General features: G+C 51.0%; 2 protein-coding genes and 1 long non-coding RNA gene across 4 annotated transcripts in view; 2 read left to right on the top strand and 1 right to left on the bottom strand.

Annotated features, from left to right (window-relative positions):
- Positions 1–1,571: 1,571 nt before the first annotated feature.
- Positions 1,572–15,954, top strand: LOC144607955 (tumor necrosis factor receptor superfamily member 3-like). Of its 2 annotated transcripts, none has more exons than XM_078425120.1 (7): positions 1,572–1,829; positions 4,603–4,728; positions 5,948–6,052; positions 10,809–10,881; positions 11,943–12,037; positions 13,444–13,569; positions 15,545–15,954. In XM_078425120.1, the coding sequence occupies exons 1-7, from the start codon at positions 1,703–1,705 to the stop codon at positions 15,637–15,639; spliced, it is 747 nt and encodes a 248-aa protein (XP_078281246.1). In that variant the 5' UTR covers positions 1,572–1,702; the 3' UTR covers positions 15,640–15,954. The 2 variants fall into 2 exon arrangements, with proteins under 2 accessions (XP_078281246.1, XP_078281245.1); XM_078425119.1 differs by having other exon boundaries at positions 5,945–6,052.
- Positions 15,955–16,013: 59 nt separating this feature from the next.
- The window catches only part of LOC144607954 (uncharacterized), a 25,326-nt gene continuing 21,776 nt past the window's right edge, over positions 16,014–19,563 (top strand). Inside the window, exon 1 of the mRNA XM_078425118.1 lies at positions 16,014–16,151. The gene's annotated coding sequence lies outside the window, so the exon portion shown is untranslated. The remainder of the gene's footprint in view (positions 16,152–19,563) is intronic.
- Positions 16,159–19,563, bottom strand: part of LOC144607956 (uncharacterized) — a 22,690-nt gene continuing 19,285 nt past the window's right edge. Inside the window, exon 3 of the long non-coding RNA XR_013549152.1 lies at positions 16,159–17,446. This is a non-coding gene — a long non-coding RNA (uncharacterized LOC144607956). The remainder of the gene's footprint in view (positions 17,447–19,563) is intronic.

The raw sequence follows: 19,563 nt of genomic DNA, 5'->3' as shown, positions 1-19,563 counted from the left end.
CCCCACGATCCCTCTGCACATGAATGCTGTCCACGGTCCGGTCTTGCATCACTAACCACAGTTGACTGAGCACAGATCCTGTGGAACACCACTGAACACAGAACTCCAGGAATAACACCCTTCCATCACAACCCACGACTGGTTCAAGACTGGGCTACAGGAAGTAATAAGTTCATGAGTGATAGGAGCAGAATGAGGCCGTTCGGCCCATCAAGTGTACACCGCCATTCAATCATGGCTGACCTATCATCAGTTAAAGGCAGGTATTGATTGGGCAGGCAATAAATACCAAGAGTGTCGTGCATGAATGAACGAGCGAGTAATTGTCCTCCAGAAGACAGACACAAAATGCTGGAGTAACTCAGCGGGGCAGGCAGCAGTTCTAGAGAGAAGGAATGGGTGACGTTTCGGGTCGAGACTCTTCTTCAGACCCCGAAACGTCAGTGGTTCCTTCTCTCCAGAGATGCTGCCTGCCCCGCTGAATTACTACACTGTTTTGTGTATATCTTCGGTGCAGTTTCTTTCTACACAACCGTTCTCCAGAGTTCAGCTCAACGCAAACCAAGAGCGTGTTTGGTGACTAGCCTTTTATCTTCCCTGCAGGACAATTTGCAGCCTTTCTTTTAAAACCCTTATTTTCTCAGCAGCGGCAAAGGTCGGCTCGCCGACTCTTCCAGTAATCAGCATTGCATGACGAGGCGGGAAGGAAAACCACAAACACCAGTGACAGCTACAGCTCCGGCCACTGCTGATTAATGCCAACCTGCACATCATTCCTGTAGTGATGCTTCCTGATCTGATCCCCCGTCATTCAGCGGAGTTCCCACCGATGGATCCCGCGCCCATGGCCCCAGCTCTGCCAGATGTCAACCTGGATGGGTGGGTGGGTGGGTGGGTGGCTGACTGTCCGCATTGCATCTCACAACAAGCCGACAATTTGCACAGTTGCAGACGCTGGATTAACTAGTGCATTCAAATCACCAGTGGTTTAAAATCAGCAAAGTCCGAAGATTGTTACCTCCAGAAAACAAAAAGTCGAGACAGTAAATCCAGAGATGGGTCAGAATTGCACGTATAGTTTGATGGTGTGGGACATCCCCCATCTAAAACAAAATCCACGATCATCATTGTCAATTATAACAATTCACAATGTGCGGCGCTCCTTAGAGTCGCCCCTCCCACAGTGCGGCGCTCCCTCAGTCCCACCCCTCCCACAGTGCGGCGCTCCCTCAGTCCCACCCCTCCCACAGTGCGGCGCTCCCTCAGTCCCACCCCTCCCACAGTGCGGCGCTCCCTCAGTCCCACCCCTCCCACAGTGCGGCGCTCCCTCAGTCCCACCCCTCCCACAGTGCGGCGCTCCCTCAGTCCCATCCCTCCCACAGTGCGGCGCTCCCTCAGTCCCATCCCTCCCACAGTGCGGCGCTCCCTCAGTCCCACCCCTCCCACAGTGCGGCGCTCCCTCAGTCCCACCCCTCCCACAGTTCGGCGCTCCCTCGGTCCCACCCCTTCCACAGTGCGGCGCTCCTTCGGTCCCACCCCTGCCGCAGTGCGGCGCTCCCTCGGTACTGCTCCTCCCTCGTGTTGTTTGTGGGAGGTGACGTGAGGATGGTGCCCAGCCCTGGGTTGGGTCCGGACGCCGCCCCCGCCATCAATGTGCCATAGCTAAGCGTCAGGAGCTCCGGGGCCGCACTCTGACTCTCCCATGGGGTCCCCGGCGCTCCTCCTGTCTGTGCTGGCAGCTGTTTGTGCGGCGCTACGCCAGGACTGTCCCTTGAAGTTCAGGCTCAGTCCAGCCGGGGTTGATTCCTGCTGTTACGGCTGTCCGGCAGGTGAGACCGCGGGCGCGATATTTAGGGAGGTGGGGTGATTTGATCTAGCCCCTGGTAGCCAGGGAGGGAGAGGGAGAGAGAGAGAGAGGGAGAGAGAGAGAGAGAGAGAGGGGGAGAGAGAGAGAGAGAGAGAGAGAGAGAGAGAGAGAGAGAGGGGGGGGGGAAGAGAGAGAGAGAGAGAGAGAGAGAGAGAGAGAGAGAGAGAGAGAGAGAGAGGGGGGGAGGGGAGGGAGAGAGAGGAGGGGAGGGAGGGAGAGAGAGGAGGGGAGGGAGGGAGAGAGAGGAGGGGAGGGAGGGAGAGAGAGGAGGGGAGGGAGAGAGAGGAGGGGAGGGAGGGAGAGAGAGGAGGGGAGGGAGGGAGAGAGGAGGGGAGGGAGGGAGAGAGAGGAGGGGAAGGGAGAGAGGGGAGAGGGAGAGAGAGGGGGAGGAGGGAGAGAGAGGGGGAGGAGGGAGAGATAGATAGGGAGGGAGAGGGGTTGACCTCAGGTTGGGGAGATGTGGCTGGGCAGTGATTGAAGTGTCAGTGTTAGATTTGAAATAGTTATGGAAAAGGATAGGACTGCTTCACAAGTTAAACCCCTGCACTGGGGCAAGGCATTGGCTTTTAGGAGGGAACTTTCAAAGGTAGATTGGTAGAGGCTGTTTGAGGTCAAGGTAAACACAAAATACTGGAGAAACTCAGCGGGTCAGGCAGAATCTCTGGCGAAAAGGAATAGGTGACGTTTCGTGTCGAGACCTTTCTTCAGACGGGAGTAAAGGCAGGTCTGGCAAGCAGTGCGTGAGAGAGTGTTGGGGGCCAACATGTTCCTGTCAGAGTGAATAGCAAGGTTGGCAGGAGTCTGGTAAAACTGGATGACGAGAGGGTCAGATTAGGACAAAGGAGATTCCAGGAAACTGCAGATGCTGGCTTACCCCCCAAAAAAGAAACAAAGTGCTGGAATAACTTAGCCGGTCAGGCAGCATCACTGGAGAACATGGACAGGTGATGCTTCAGATCGGGGGACCCTTCTTCAGACTGGAGGAGGCATGGGTTAGTTGTAGTGTAAGAAAATAACTGCAGATGCTGGTACAAATCGAAGGTATTTATTCACAAACTGCTGGAGTAACTCAGCAGGTCAGGCAGCATCTCAGGAAGAAGGGTCTCGACCCGAAACGTCTCCCATTCCTTCTCTCCTGAGATGCTGCCTGACCTGCTGAGTTACTCCAGCATTTTGTGAATAAATACCTTGGGTTAGTTATAGGTTCAGCTGAATTCCTCATCCCAACAGGCATAAACGAGAGGGACTATATTGAATAGTTTTGTAACTTTGCCGGCGCCCTTTACGTGCATACTTGTACTGTGTGCAAACAAAGAATCTCACCATACCAAGTACATGTGACAATAAATTATCACTGTGTTTAGGAGGTGTTGGTCTCCAAACCAAGTATGTCGTGTAGAAAGGAAATGCAGATGCTTCATCCTGAAGAAGGGTCCTGATCGGAAACGTCACCCATCCTTTTTCTACAGAGATGCTGCCTGAAGTATTTCTTGAGTGGTCAGTGCTGAGAGGTTGGCAGGGAGGCTGAGCTGAGGTGTAGGTAAGGACAGGCAAGTTTCTTCAGAGTCTACGTAGTACAACCGGAATGGCAGTTTGGGCCGTGGTAGGCTCCTACTGCAGGATGTGGGAAATCAGGAAAACTTCCACTATTCCTGGTGACAACACCTCTGGGATACGTGTTCCGCTGCAGCTCCTGACTGACCCTATGAGGAAACTGGAGCTGGAGTTGGATGCACCCAGGGTTGTCCAAGATACAGAGAGAGTCGTTTTACTGAGGTGGTCACACCTAAGGTGCAGGGCACAGGTAGTTGGGAGACCATCAAAAAAGGTAGAGGTGGTAGGCATTCAGTACAGGGTTGCCCTGTGCCCATCCCCCTCAGTAAGAAGTATGCTTCTTTTGGAAGATAGACACAAGGTGCTGGAGTAAATCAGCGGGTTAGACAGCATCTCTGGAGAAAAAGGATGGGTGACATTTCAGGCCGGGACTCTTCTTCAGACTGCATCATCTGCAGTTCCTTTCTACGCTACCTACTTCTTTTGAATTTGGTTGGGGAGGATGACCTTTTAACGGGCAGCCAGGTCTGTAGCCCGGTGGTTGGTTCTGTGGCTCAGCAGAGCAATAGTAGTAAGAAACTCAATAGTTGGGATTTTGTCCAGGGAGGGAGATTAGCTAATACAATTTGGGAGGTTTAAAGCTGGATTGTCAGGAAGCAATAAGGAGGCAGATGAGAAACTGGGGGCAAATACAGTAATCAAAGTCCTATGTTACTTGCAAGATTTTCAGACAGGGGAGCACGGCAAAAAGAGAGGAAAGACCAGTGGGTTAAACAGCATTTACGTTCATGCAAGAGGGTTAACAGGTAAGGCAGCTCATTTCAGGCTAGGACTCCAGCTCTGGTTTGTTTCTCTGTCTGTGCAGAACTGGCTACCACATCCATGATATCATCTCAGTTTTCCTTCCCCCTTCATCAGCACATCCTGCTGTTTGCAACATCTCACATTTCAGTGCCACTCCCTAATCGCCTCGTTGACAACCCAAAGCCCTGCCCCAACCAATCACAGACATTCCCTTGGTGCTATTCATCAACCTACCTACATTTTCCTGCAACTCAACATAATTTTGTTCTTCTCACTTTGTCCCTGTCATGGTGAAGAATCTTCAACCTGAAATGTTAACTAGGTTTGTTACCCCACAGCCTGTAGCATTGGTACTTAATGGTTCTTTTATTTTCCAGGTAACTTTTTGAAAAATGAATGTACTGCACTCTCTGACTCCTTGTGTGAAACGTGTCCAAATGGATCATATTCCGAGCAATGGAACAAAATATATTCCTGCTTCCGCTGTGATGAGTGTGGATATGGTAATGTCACATTTACTCAAATTGTCAACGTTCTCCCTGTGTGTTAATGCAAATGTAACAAATCCTGATAAACAGAGACATCGTAAGTGAGGATATTGGATAAGGACATTGGAGGCCAATGCAATGCTTAATCAAAGCAATCACATTGACAAAGGATCGCGCCTTTTAAGCTTTAAAAAAAAGATAGTAGCTGGAGGAGACAACAAAGTTCTTTATTAAAATACTAATGGACTTGTTTTAATGTATCATCTGAAGGACAACCCCTCTGACTGTGCAACACTCCCTCAATATTACACTGGTGTCTCCGTCTATAGTTTCTGCTCACATGTCTGATAAGCATAGGATCATAGTGTCCTACAGCATGGAAACAGGTCCTTCGGCCCAACTTGTCCACACCGACCAACATGTCCCATCTACACTAATCCCACCTGCCTGCGTTTGGCCCATATTCCTCTAAACCTGTCCTATCCATGTAACTGTCCAAATGTTCTTTTGAATCCACAACTTATTAACTGTAGGCTGACACAGTAAATTTCCAGATGCTCAATTTGACATCCTAGGTTAGATTTTACTGTGCAAATGCTGATTTGTCTAAAGGTTTTCTGGTGAGATGAGTAGATAGCTCAGCCCTGTCGCTGCAGGATGTTACTAAAAAATAGAATTAACGCAACCAGCTCGACTTCAGGTTGAGAGTGGTGGGTAGAACATGGCCATTGGAGACAGGAAATCAGCACCACCTCAGCTTCGGGCAAAGAAAGGAAATTTAACTGTGCTTTGAGTCCGACTGGATAATATAACCTCCCAGAGTTCAAACCCATACTCCATCCCCACCACTCACAATCTGTAGTGATTTAATTCTGTTTTGTAGTTATTGTATTTGGAGAGTTTAGTTTAGAGTTTAGAGATACAGTGCGGAAACAGGCCCTTTGGCCCACCGAGTCCATGCCGACAAGCGATCCCCGTACACTAGCACTATTCTACACAGTAGGGACAATTTACAATTTTACCATGCCAATTAACCTACAAACCTGTACATCTCTGGAGTAAACCAGGGCACCCAGAAAAATCCCACATGCTCAAGGGGAGAACATACAAACTCCATACAGACAGCACCCCGTAGTCAGGATCAAATCCGGGTCTCTGGCGCTGTAAGGCAGCAGCTCTGGTACTGCGCCACTGTGCCACTCTTGTGCTAAAGTACCTTCTGTTCTTCCAGCAGGGATGAAGTATAAGAGAAATTGTACGTCCATCTCCAATGCCCAGTGTGAATGCAGTGAAGGCTACGTTTGCAAAGACAGCAATTGCAGAAGCTGCATGTTACCAGGTAAACTTCCCTGCTGCCCTGTTGCAAGCTACTGTGTGCTCAATATAAACCAATTGATTGAAAGGTGGGTGCTGGCTGTGAGTATCGTGCTTCTGATCATCATTTTAATACTTGCCTACTGCCTGTGGTGCCTGTGCAACTGGAAGACAGCCCGGTTTGAACCTGTCCACCTGGCTGCTACAACAACTGGGGAAACACATAAAATGCAATCACTCATCAAAACGTATTGAATAGTGAAAGGCCTGGGTAGAGTGGATGCGGAGAGGATGTTTCCACTAGTGGGAGAATCTAGGACCAGAGGCCATATCTTCAGAATAAAAGGATGTTGTGGTGACTCTTGAGAGTTAGGCACTGAGATTGGCAGGGTCTGGGACTGCCAGTCCACGGGGTTTCCCAGTAGGGTTTTTTGTAGATAGAGAGGACAGTGAACATGTGCGCTGGCAGCTTGTAGTGTTAATAAAACATCCCGACTAGACTAACCTGGTGTCTAACCTTATTTCGGGCTGAACTGATCGCTCCCGCTACATTGATCCATTATTTTGGAGCACAACGTGCAAGACGGCAACCAGCTCCCCGCTGCTCTGGCCGACCAGGCCCAGCTGAACGCGGTTGACCTTCTGGACCTCCCAGCCGCACATATGGTTCCAGCAGACCGTGGCACAATTCTACATCCACGGGATCACGGTCGACGAGACCCGTTACTACTATGTTGTCAGCACGCTCGACCAGGAAACGGCTGGTCACGATCCCCCGGCGGCCGCTAAATACGAAGGCCTCAAGGCGCTGCTTCTCCGCACCTCCGGGCTCAGCCGCACGGAGCGAGCGGCACGGATCACAACATGGGCGGGCTCGGCGATCGGAAGCCGTCGGCCCTCATGAGCGAGATGCTTACCCTCATGGACGGCCACCAGCCCTGCCTTCTGTTTGAGTTTGCGTTCCTGCAGCAGTTGCCGGATGACATCTGCCTGCTCCTCTCCGGGGCAAAATTTGACGACCCCCCTGGCGCCAGCGGAGCGTGCCGACGAGCTGTGGCTGACCTATCGGCGGGAGATGGGCGCACTGGTTCGAGGCCCTACAGCACCCGGGACGATGCAGAAAAGCGGCAGGTCTAGCGATCGGGTGTCAGCAGCGCCCTGGTGGTCCCAGCGACCGTCCCTGCATTCACCGGGGGTCCGGTTGCATCAGCCCCCAGCCAGCCAGTCCCGGGCAATGCCAGTAGAGGGCGCTGATGTATTACCACCAGCACTGGGGTTCTGTGGCTCGACAGTGCCGCCAGCCTTGCTCGTACCCGGGAAACGCTGGGGCCGGCCGCCAGTAGTCGCTGCGGCGGCCGGCCAGATACACCGCCTCTACGCTTGGGACCGACATTCGGGACGCCGGTTCCTCGTTGAGTTTGGGGCGGAGATTTGCCCCCATCGGGAGTCGACACTTGTCCAGGTAAGCGGGGGCCCTCGCTCACCGCCGTGAATGGCAGCTCCATCCGGACGTATGGGGTTCACAAGGCCCCGCTTATTTTTGGTCCCTGTCATTTCACCTGGACCTTTACAGTCGCCGACGTCTCCCAGCGTTGTTGGGTACCGATATCCTTCAAGCTCAATCCCTGTTGGTGGATGTGAGGGGGCAACGCCTGATCCACGCTGCAATGATGGAGTCGATCTCCTTACGCCCAGCTGCATCGGCTGCACCACGCCGCAACCTGGTGTCTTCCGTGGACAATGTCTATGCCCGGATATTGTCGGACTTGTATATATTGACCCATCCCCAATTTCGGTCGGCTAGCCCCAAGCACGGAGTGGTGCACCGTATCCTCACTTCCGGACCGCCGCTCCATGCACGTGCGTGCAGACATCCCCCTGAAAAGCTCCGTATTGCCAGGGAGGAGTTCCGCCAGATGTATGCCATGGGGATTGTCCAGCGCTCCGACAGCCCATGGGTGTCCCATTGCACAAGGCGCCCGGAGGCTGGAGGCCTGGTAGTGATTACGGCCGACTTAATGATGCCACGACTGCGGATCGGTACCCGGTTCCAAAATATCCAGAACTTTAACGCCCATAGGCAAGGCGCTAAGTTGTATTCCAAGGTCGATCTGGTGCAGTGCTATCACCAGATTCTGATACACCCAGACGACATGCCAAAGCTATCATCACTCCTTTTGGGCTGTTTTGAATTTCTCCGCATGCCTTTCGGCCTTAAGAACGCCGCGCAGGCTTTCCAGCGCCTGATGGACTTGCTGGGCCACGGCCTGGATTTTGTTTTCATTTACCTGGACGACATCCTCAGTGCCAGTCGCTCTCGCTATTTCCTGGAGGGCCGGCGCTTTACCGCCTTCACCGACCAAAAACCCCTCACGTTTGCCTTTGCGAAGGTGTCCGACACATGGTCCGCTCGGCAGCAGCGTCAGTTGGCATTCGTCTGCGAGTTTACGACCCGCATCCGCCACATCGAGGGCAAGAATAACCGGGTCACCGATGCGTTATCCCGCCTCGCCATTGGTGCCGTCCTGGAAGTGGCCCTGGGTATTGACTATTCTGCCTTGGCAGCAGTCCAGCTGGGGGACAGCGAGTTGCTCGCCTATCGCACTGCTATTTCCGGTCTGGTGCTGGAGGATGCGCCGTTTGGTCCTGCGGTTGCCACGATCCTGTGCGACGTGTCTACTGGTCAGCCGCGACCAATCGTCACTGCCGCTTGGCGACGCCGGGTGTTCGACGTCATCCACGGGTTGGCTCATCCTTCCATCCGGGCGACGACTACCTTGGTAGCTGCCCGGTTCATGTGGCACGGCTTGCACAAACAGGCCCGGGTGAGCATTCCGTGCCAGACGTCAAAGATTCAGCGCCACATCCGAGCGCCCATACAGGATTTCTCTGTGCCTCGCCGTCGCTTCGACCACATCCACGTGGATATCGTGGGCCCGCTTCCCCCATCCCAGGGCGTCACTCACCTCCTCACTGTGGTGGATCGATTCACACGGTGGCCGGAGGCCATTCCGCTGGCTGACACTTCTGCTGCGACGTGTGCCCGAGCCCTCTCTGCCCATTGGATCGCCCGCTTTGGTGTGCCAGTGGACATCTCGTCGGACCGGGGGGCTCCGTTCACCTCAGAACTGTGGTCTGCGATGGCCCACCTGTTGGGGGTCCAACTCCATCACACCACAGCCTATCATCCGCAAGCTAACAGCCTGGCTGAGCGGCTCCACCGTTATCTCAAGGCCGCGGTGAAGCGCGGTGAAGCGCGGCTCACGGGCCCGGAGTGGATGGACGTATTGTCGTGAGTTTTGTTGGCGATCCGTAAGGCCCCGAAGGAGGACTTGGCTTCTTGCTCGGCGGAACTAATGTATGATTCTCCGCTCACAGTTCCGGGGGATTTCATTCCGTCGGCGCACGGACAAGCCGCCCTTGTCCACGCTGCAGCACCTCCGTGAGAAGGTGTGCACGCTCTCTCCTGTCCCGACGTCTCGCCATGGGGTGATTCATCCCCACATCCCGTCTGTCCGTATGTGTTCCTGCATCGTGACGCTCATCGGATGCCGCTGCAGCGGCCGTATGAGGGCCCTTTCCGGGTGCTGCAGACTGGGCCTACCACGTTCGTTTTGGACATAGGGTGCCGGCGCAAGACTGTGTTGGTGGCTCACCTTAAGCCGACCCATTTGGACATCAGTCAACCCGTGAGGGTGGCCCAGCCTCGTCGTCGAGGGCGTCCTCAATCCCGGCTGCTCCAGCCTGTGCCTACGCTGGCCCCTGAGAGAGTAGGTGTGCGTACGAGGTCCGGCCTCCTCGTTCGTCCGCCCGTTCGTTTTGGGCCTCTGGTTCTGGGGGGGGTTCCTGTGGAAACTCCTGAGAGTTAGGCCACTCCTTATCCGAACCCTCGGCACTGAGATTGACACGGTGTGGGACTGCCAGTCCATGGGGTTTCCCAGCAGGGTTTTTTGTGTAGCTAGAGAGGAGAGTGAACATGTGCGCTGGCAGCTTGTAGTGTTAATAAAGCATCCCGACTGGACTAACCTGGCGTCTAGCCATATTTCGGTAGAACCGATCGCTCCCTCTACAATGTACCTTTAGAAACGAGATGAGGATTACATTTTTTATTCAGAGGGTGGTGAATCTGTGGAATTCATTGCCACAGACGGCTGTGGAGGCCAAGTCAATGGATATTTTTAAGGCGGAGATTGACAGATTCTTGATTAATAAGGGTGTCACGGGTTATGAGGAGAAGGCAGGAGAATGAAGTTGAGAGGGAAAGATAGGTCAGCTACATTTGAATGGCGGAGTAGCCTTGATGGGCTGAATGGCCTAATTCTGCTCCTGCTGATGAACATATGAACTCAACAGATCGATTAAGGTCATTGCAAGATGACCTAAAACTCTCTACCATCTGAAGTCTGAAGAAGGGTCTCAACCCAAAACGTCACCCATTCCTTCTCTCCAGAGATGCTTGTAGTAATGGAGAGCCCATCCCCTCCCCCTTCCCAGTTCTCCCACCAGTCTTGCTGTCTCCGACTACATTCTATCTCTGTCCCGCCCACTCCCCTGACATCAGTCTGAAGAAGGGTCTCGACCCGAAATGTCACCCATTCCTTCTCTCCAGAGATGCTGCCTGTCTCGCTGAGTTACTCCAGCATTTTATGTCTACCATCGATTTAAACCAGCATCTGCAGTTCTTTCCTACACATCTTCTCCTGTATGTCTACTAATATGGTAGCTGTATAATGTTTGTTCTATTGGCATTCATGTCATGACCAACCTCTCCTTTGTTGCAGGTGTGGAAAGCATTCCTTGCTCAACAGGGACATTTTCCACCACTGGAACCAGGCCCTGCCAACCATGGACCAAGTAAGGGTGGAGATCTGCTTCAATGTTTGTCCTTGACTTTTCTGCTATTGCTTCCAGAAATTTGCTGAGTGACTCCAGAAGAGGTTCTAGTCGTGTTAATTGGCAATTTCTTGGGCTCCAGGATGCACTTTAATGTTCCCTTTCGACAGAATTGATTTAAATCAAACTTCAGCCCGGCAATTTCCTGCTCTGACACATCTGCTCTGTTTGATTACTCAAAATTACTACAAATATTCATTACTTCCAGGACTTTCACAGAGACATTGAGCATATACACTTTGCCCCACCTTGTCCATGCTGACCAAGTTTGCATACTGAGCTAGTTCCATTTCCCTCCATTGGCATAACAGTAGTAATTTATCTGCTTCTGTTAGTTTCCTCTGGCTGCTTGTTCAGATACGGACAACCTTCAGTGCAAAGGTTGCCCTGAGGTCCCCCTTAAATCTCTCCTCTTTCATCATAAGCCTACGCTCTCTAGTTTTAGAATCCTCTACCCTGGAAAAAAGACTATGAGAGTTCACTTTATCCATGCCCCTCATGATCTTATACACCTCAATAAGATCAGCCCTCAGCCTCCTGCACTCCAAAGAAACAAGGAATAAAAGCCAGAGGGCAAAAGATTCCTCTCGCCATATGCATTCCTTCTCCCTTAGTCTGAGATATCCATACCTGGCGTTACATTTGCACAAAGTATCTACTTATTTTTCTTAACATCGCTTAACATCTTGCCCCACCCTTTCCTCCACTCTTTTGGTCTATGTGAAGGGCCTTGACTGGAAACATGAACTGTCCAATTCCCTCCATGAATGCTACTTGACCCACTGAGTTCCTTCAGCTGGTCTCGTTCTTTCGCTCTAGGATTTTCAGTGTCCTGTGCCTTTGGTGCAGAAGGGAACTTGGATAAGACAATGTGGATTCAGTGTGACCATGTTACTCTGGGGTGCAGGGAGGGGTGGGGATGAGCGGGGAAAGGAGACAGTTGGCTCGAGTCTGTTGTTGCATATGTGTAAATTCTTCTCCCTATCATCTCAGTAATGCTGTTGTCTCTGTACTTTTAAAAGTTGCACCAGTCTGGGTCAAGTCGAAATAGTACCTGCCAATCAAACCAGCGATGCCTTCTGCGATTATATCCAACACACACAAGTCAGGCAGAAATGTAAGCTGTGACTCAGGTATTTTATTTGGTGTATTTAAACAGTCTTCACGCGCAAGTCAGTACCATCTCATGGCTACTATTTTCCTAAATGTACCGTAATTGATGCTGCGGTAAACTTGAAATGAGAGATTAATGCAATTGTTTTACAGCCTGTGGTTTAAGAAGGTCCCATTATAGAAAATATGAAACTGAAGCAGTAGACCATTTCACTCACACCTGCTTCAACATTCTGTAAGACCATGGCTGATCATTACATCTCACAGTATCATGGAGTAGGACACTTATCTCAGAGTAACCCTGGTTCCTTAACATCCAGTTGGAGCCACAGTCCCGGGTGTTGCACTCTTTTCATCCATGGTTAAGACACAAATAAAAGACATAGGAGTAGAATTAGGCCATTCGGCCCCTCGAGTCTACTCTGCCATTCGATCATGTGACAGAACAGAATGATCTGCACAGAGCTCAAAGATTATTGTGCACGTCCCTCGCTTCTCCAAGTCAGCGCTCAGAGTGAATAGTCTGAGTGCACTTATTCTTCCTTGGCTGCTGACAACACGAGCTGACAAAACACTTTTTTGGCAGGATGAGAAAAGGAATGCATACATCCAATTACAACAAAAACAAACTTTTATTTGCAACTAGACCAAGTGGACCCTTTGGGCCCAAACCTCTCCTGCATTGGTGCAGCACCCTGTCCTCCCCCCCCCCCCCCCCTCCCCTCAACCCCCCTCTCCCTTCTCCCCCCCCTCCCTCCCTCCTCCCCTCCCCCTCCCATCCTTTTTAACTTAAAAATATGAATAACTTTAAAAATATAACACCGATTTCAATAAAACTACTTGCATTATCACTAAAGTGACAATGGTGAGTAAGGTGGGCCTAAAATTTTCGCGCTATCGTGTACCGTTTTGGCTGAAGTTCAGTCACAAACAAGATAACAAACGAGAGTTTTAGTATATAGATGTGGAAAAACAAAAGAACAAACTTTCTCTTTTAAACTTTGCACCTTTCATCTTAAAGCTAGGCCCTTTAGTATTTGACAATTCCACCCTGGGAAACAGGTTCTGACTACCTACTCTATCTGAACCTCTCATAATTGTATATACTTCTATCAGGTCTTCCCTCAGCTTCAAACGCTCCAGAGAAAACAATCCAAGTTTGTCCAAGCTCTTCTTGCAGCTAATACCCCTCTAATCCAGGCAGCATTTTGGTAAACCTCTTCTGCACCCTCACCAAAGCGTTCACACCATTCCTGTAATGGGTGACTAAAACTGCACACAATACTCCAAATTACACTGCTGTCCACTAAGGCCATGATAGTCCCTAAAAGGACATGGGTGAATTTCCTTCAGTGGCAAACTTTCAACAAAATGTCTAATTGATTGATTTCTCTCTGACCAACAATTCAGCTCTCACTTTGGAAGTTGTAATGAGCATCGTTGCCTTCATCAGCCTCTTCCTGCTCTGTCTATCAGTTGGAGCGCACATCACCAAGTGCAGGAGGTACCGGAGGATGGAATTTGAGTTGTTACCAGGTAAATAAAATGATTACTTGGTTGTTGAGTTTCGTTTTAATCTAGAACTGGTCTCCTGGTTGCAGTGAAGAGAGGATACACGTCAGGTGGAGCTTCTCTCAGTCATTTGACAGAGAAACAGGAGAACAATGATCAATGGCACTGACTGATTTGAAGCCCGTGGCCTGACTGAAGTGGTGCAGAAGGCAGAAGTCGATGAGCACATCCGGATATCCCATTATCACATGGGCCTATAATGTAGCTTGAGACCAACTTCCATGGGGCATGGGGCAGTGGACATATTGTCCTGAGGATGGGAAACCTCTATTGGTTTCCACAAGGCCGGGCTGCTTGACACGCTGGAGCAGATTGGATCAGAAAACCTGGGAATTGTAGTGTTCTGGGATGTGGGGGGGGGGGGGGGGGGGGTTGCAAAGGATGCTTCTTGATCTGCTCCTTTCACCCACTGTTTACCAAACCCATGAAAGCAGCAATATGTTAAATATAGAATAGTTCATTATAAGTTCATGTCATAGGAGCAGAAGTCTACTCCGCCACTCAATCATGGCTGATCTATCTTTCTCTCTCAAGTTATTAGATGAGTGTCTTATTTTACAGGCAACTGAATATATTTTAGTTAAATGCCCAGCCTAACACTAATGAATAGCATAGTCATTGGCTTCCATTAAGTAGGGATTGAGGCCCTGTTTCAGACAACTTGAATTTTAGTTTCAGCCCTTTCTGTGTCTGCCCCTCCAACGACGCTGTGTGCTCTGTCCTCCATCAATGTGCCTTCCTCTCCTCCAGCGGCACCATGCATTCCCTGTGTACTCACTCCTCATTTGCCGCTATGCACTCCCTCTCCTCCTCTGGTGCCATGCGCTCCCTCTCCTCTGGCGCTGTGTGCTCCCTCGGCTCCTCCGATGCCATGCGCTTCCTCCAACTCCGGCTCTCCATTCTCTCCTCGTCTGACACTTTTCATTCTCTCCTCCACCAGTGCTGTGCACTCCCACTCCTCCTTCGGTACCATGTACTCTCTCCTCCGGTGCTGTGCACTCCCTATCCTCCTCTGAAACTATGCCTTCCCTCCCTCCTCTGGCACTTCACACTCCCTCTCCTCCTCCGGGCTGGGTGCTCTTTCCTCTTCTGGCGCTGTGCGCTCCCTCCTCTTCTGCTGCTGTACACTCTTCTCTGGTGCTGTGCGCTCCCTCTACCAACCCTCTGCTGATGCTCTGTAGGACCCCAGGCTTCAGTCCTCAGTTATTTACTATTTATTTCATTGAACTGGAGGAGGGGGCAAAATGTAAGGTTTCCAAGTTTGCCAATTATGTGATACTCAGTGTTGGGGCTACTAGAATGCTACTAGAGTGTAGTAGCACATAGGGAGATACTCCAGTTTGATTTCTGGGATGAATGGGTCCTTTCAAGAGAGGTTAGACAGTTTGGGTCGCAGATTAGAAAAATGAGGTGTGACATTAAGACATATAAAATTGAGATGAAGCATGGCAGCTTAGATGTTGAGGTTTATCATGAGGGAGAATCTTGAAAAAAGGGGCATAATTAAAAGATGAGGGGCCAGAATTAACACTGGAGCCTCTCGGAGGGTATTGAATCTTTGAAATTCCCTACACAGAGAGTTGTGGAGGCCAGATTATTGTAAATAATTAACGTAGAGGTAGTTACCTAAAATTGGAGAATTCAGTTGTTCATACCGTTGGGTTGGAAGCTACCCAAGCAGAATGAGTGGAATACTCTTATTGTCCTGTGTTCCACCAGCCTTTCCACCACATTCCCCCCTCGTGCCACTGTGTAGATCGAAGACCATTCTATGCATAATGCTCTGGAGTGGAACTTGAATCCAGAACCTTTAGCCTCCTGTGAGCATCAGTACCACCGAGCATGGCGGCTGGTCATAATATTTCAGAAGGGAAAGATGTGAATGGACAATCATTATTTGCTGTTATTTTCTCATTATTTTAAACTTTCCCAATGACAGATAAAACACAAGCAGCACTTCCTACATTGGCTGAAGACACCATCACCATCCGCTACCCGGAACAAGAATGTGGAGGGCCGTCTCAGCCAAAATGATTGTGCACGGAGCTCACCAGTGTGGAAGCCCCTTGTGGGTTATGACCTTGGGCATTTCTGCAGCTTCGCTAACCTTCGGTTCAATGCTCGCTGTTGCTTGAATTGCACTATAATTTGCGAGAATGCTGAATGGGAATGTCATATCACATTCATTGACTCTTGGCTACTGTTCCTATTAGCTTATTTCCCATGGCGTGGAATGATGGAAGAAAAGCAGTTGAGAGAGGGAATTAAAGACAAAGGCAATGGTTCATTAAATGTACTGACATACGCAAGAGCAGAATGGAAGGAAAAATAAAGGCAGAGTTGCTGTCAGGGGAGGGGGAAAGGGAGGGGGAGGGAGAGGGGAGGGAGGGGTAGGGGGGAGGGGGAGGGAGGGGGACCACCCCTTTTCCCAGTACCCCTCTTTCCCCGTTGGGCTGTATCTCTCAACTAAATAAAAGGCGTCTGGATGATGAGTGACTGGTAGAGACTGGATGAAACAAATAAAGGAGGCACATGACCAATGTCAGGTGAGAATGAGACTATTTATTGTAAGCAGAGGCACAGAATATGTAAGCAGGGAAGTAAAGATGGAACACCAGTCTGCACACTAGTTTGGCCACAGCCTGAACACCGCCTACAGTTCTGCCTATATCATTTGAATGTGCGATTTCATTGAAGAGTCTGCAGTGAATGCCCAGTCACTCTACCCAAGGTCCACTCCCTCATTCGGCACTGTGTATTCTCTAGTCTGATAATGTGTGCTCTCTATTCCGGCACTGTGTGTGATTCGTCTGGCACTGGGTATTTCTGGCACTGTGCTCTCTCTTCCAGCAGTGTGTGCACTCTCTATTTCATTGCGGTGTGCACTCCATCAACCTGTGCTGTCCACTACCTTCACCGACCTTTTCCACTCCCTCCACCAACACTGTACACTCTCTCCTCTGGCAATGCGTGCTCTCCATTCCAGCACTGTGTGGTTTTGGCTCCTGCACATGGTATTTCTGGCTCTGTGTGCACTCTCCCTTACAGCAGTGCGTGCACTCTCTATTTCGGCACGGTGTGCACTACTTCAACCTGCGCTGTGCCCTCCCTCCCAGATGCTGTGGGCTCCCTCCACCGACGCTGTCCACTCCCACCTCCGGCTCGGTGCACAAGTCCAACATGTCATAGAATGAGTCCATAACCTTCAGCCGCCAGGCGCTCTCTCCTGCAGCATTGTATTCCCCCACTCCTCTGTCCCTGGCTACATGCTCTCCTCTGGCACCAGGTACGCTATCACATCCGACACACTGTGTGCTCTCTCTCTTCCAGCAATGCATCCTGTGGCATCGGGATGACACCGGGTTTGGCAGTGACCACATTGTCACTCACAGTAGGGTGAACTCAAAAGATATATCTTATTTACACTGGTAAGAAAGTCCAGGACCGCATGGGGACGCTGTCCCTTGCCATCAGGGCGCATGTCTGTGGCGCTGGCGATCTCGGGATTGTCCCAGCAACTCTGTCCTTGTCTCGAAGGAGGAGGCGTGCCGATCTCAGGCTTCTCCCTGCAATTCACTGTTGCCTTGAGAGGAGGCACTGGTGGTCACAGGTTTATCCTGTCAGTTCAGGCGGGGCTTGAAAAGGCAGTGCTGGCGGTCTCTGGATTGTCCTGGCAGCTCACTGCCTCTGTTTGTGCGCACAGTTCCTCTGTCTGTGGAAGTGAGAGGCACTGGCGTCTCAGGCTTGCCCCAGTCATTTTGGTTTTGAATCTTCGTTTGTCGGGCTCAAACTCTCGCGTGGACCGGGACCAATCACGGGGTCCAGGGGGGCGGGCCGTCGTCTGTGCGCGGAGAACAAAGCAATTGGCGGTTAGAATTTAAACTCGGGCATGCGCGCGTGAGCGACGGAGCTGTATCGGTTACGCAACGCGTGGACCTCTACATTATGTTATTTTAGTTAGACATGTATCAATTCTGACTTAGTAAGGACCTGGATCCACTCCAGTCTGCCCACCGCCACAGCAGATTGACAGCGGATGCGTTCTCGCTGACTCTCCAGTCTGGTGGATAACTTGGACACACACCTCAGGCTTTTGATCATTGACTACGGCTCGATAATTCAACACCATTATCCCCTCTAAACCTATCGTCAAACTCAGGGAACTGGGTCTCTGCAAATCCCTATGTAACTGGATCCCATGTTCCTCATCGGCAGACCAGAATCAGTTGAAATTGGCAGCAACACCACCACCACACCCTCCATTGGCACCACATGCTGGTTCGAACAATGTTGTGTGCTCCCTCTACACTGACTATACTCTCTTCTACTCCAGCACTGTGTGCACTTTCTTATCTGGCACTGTGTGCTTCCTCTCCTCCAGTTATGTGTGCTCACTCCACCGTGCAGTATAGTCATTCCGACACTGTGTACGTTCTCTCCTCCAACAATGTGCACTCTCTCTTAAGCACTCGGTGCATTCTCTCTTCCAACAAACCATGCACTCTCTCCTTCAGCACTAATGCGCTCCCTCCACTGTGTGTGCTTTCTCTTCTGGCACAGCATGCGCTCTTTCCTCCGGCTTTATATGTTCCCTCCCCTCTGGCGTTTTGTGCTCGCTCTCCTCTGGCATTCTGAGACATTGGATGCTTCCTCCACCAGCACTATGCGCTCTATCTTGTCACAGTGTGCAATCTCTCCTTCGTGACTTTGTGCACTCTCTCCGCTGACACTGCGCACTCCATATAGTTGCCATGTACGCTCTGACCACTAGCACTTTGTGTGCTCTCTCTTTAGGCACTGCGTGTTCTCTCCCTCCTCCAACACAGCACTCCAATGACGCTGTGTGCTTCCTCCACCAGTGCTATATGCTCCTATGGATGCTGCGAGCTCCCTCTACACTGGCACATTGTGCTCTCTCTACTCCAGCTTGAGCTCTCTATTCCCTGGAGCTGTGTGTGTCTTTTATTCCGATGCTGTGCTCTCCCTCCACTGGTGCTGTGTTGTCTCTCTCCTCCATGTTCGCTCTCACTTCCAGCACTGCGTGTGCTCTCTCCTCAAGCACCGTGTGCACCATCGCCGGTGTCCTCTTTCTCTCTCTCTACACCAGCACCGTGTCCTCTCTCCCTACTGGCGCCGTTTCTGGATTGTCCTGGCGGCTCACTGCCTCTGTTTGTAGGCACAGTGCCTCTGTCTGCAGAAGGGAGAGGTACTGGCGTCTCAGGCTTGCCCCAGCCACTCAGTCTTGGTCTCAGTAGAGGCTATGGTTGGCCCGGGCTTCTTACCACCAGCCCAGCCTTGAGTTTGTCCCAGTGGCTCAGTCTTCCTCAAATCTGCGACAGGAGAACACAGCTAGCAGCGAGGCATCCTACGTTTAATCCATTCCTCTCTCTTCTTCCTTCCTTCTTCTTTCTTTCCTACTTCGTCTCTCACCTTCCTTCTTTCCTCTGGTTGGACTGCCTGGGTTTTATCAGGTGCAAACTGATGAAGTTCGGCATAATGGACCTAGCTGTTACCAATGATGCTGGGGATTAGCCTCTCCCAGCTGTCAGGCAGGGATAGGGATCAGACAGCATCCAATGGAAGGGGCACTGTCACAGTGTGCTCGCTCTCTTTTGGAAGTGTGTGTGCTTCCTCCACGAAGGCTGGGCACTCTACCAGTGCTGTGTGCTCCCTCTACTGGCGATATAAACTCCATCCACAGATGATCTGTGCTGCCTCCTCCAACACTGTGTGTGCTTTCTCCTCCAGTACTGTGTGTCACTACCCTTTGGTGCTGTGTTCCCTGCCGCAACGCAATGTGTGCTCTCTCATTCTGCATTGTGCGCTCCATTTTCCAGCGCTGTGCTCTCTCTCTCCCCTCAGGAGCTGTGTGCTCTCTACTCCAGTGCTGTATCCCTCAATAGGAGGAACAGTGTTATCCCTTCTATAGTAAGGCCTTCTACAAATTGCTTTGGAAAC

This window comes from Rhinoraja longicauda, chromosome 30 (assembly GCF_053455715.1).
Source record: "Rhinoraja longicauda isolate Sanriku21f chromosome 30, sRhiLon1.1, whole genome shotgun sequence".
NCBI lineage: Eukaryota > Metazoa > Chordata > Chondrichthyes > Rajiformes > Arhynchobatidae > Rhinoraja > Rhinoraja longicauda.
This window is presented reverse-complemented; position numbering and strand designations above follow the sequence as displayed.

Excerpts from the sequence above, each read along its gene's own strand:
- LOC144607955 (XM_078425119.1), top strand. The coding sequence starts at position 1,703 with ATGGGGTCCCCGGCGCTCCTCCTGTCTGTGCTGGCAGCTGTTTGTGCG. Across the intron at positions 10,882-11,942 it reads CCCTGCCAACCATGGACCAA|TTGCACCAGTCTGGGTCAAG; the intron begins GTAAGGGTGGAG and ends TACTTTTAAAAG. Across the intron at positions 12,038-13,443 it reads CACACAAGTCAGGCAGAAAT|CTCTCACTTTGGAAGTTGTA; the intron begins GTAAGCTGTGAC and ends CCAACAATTCAG.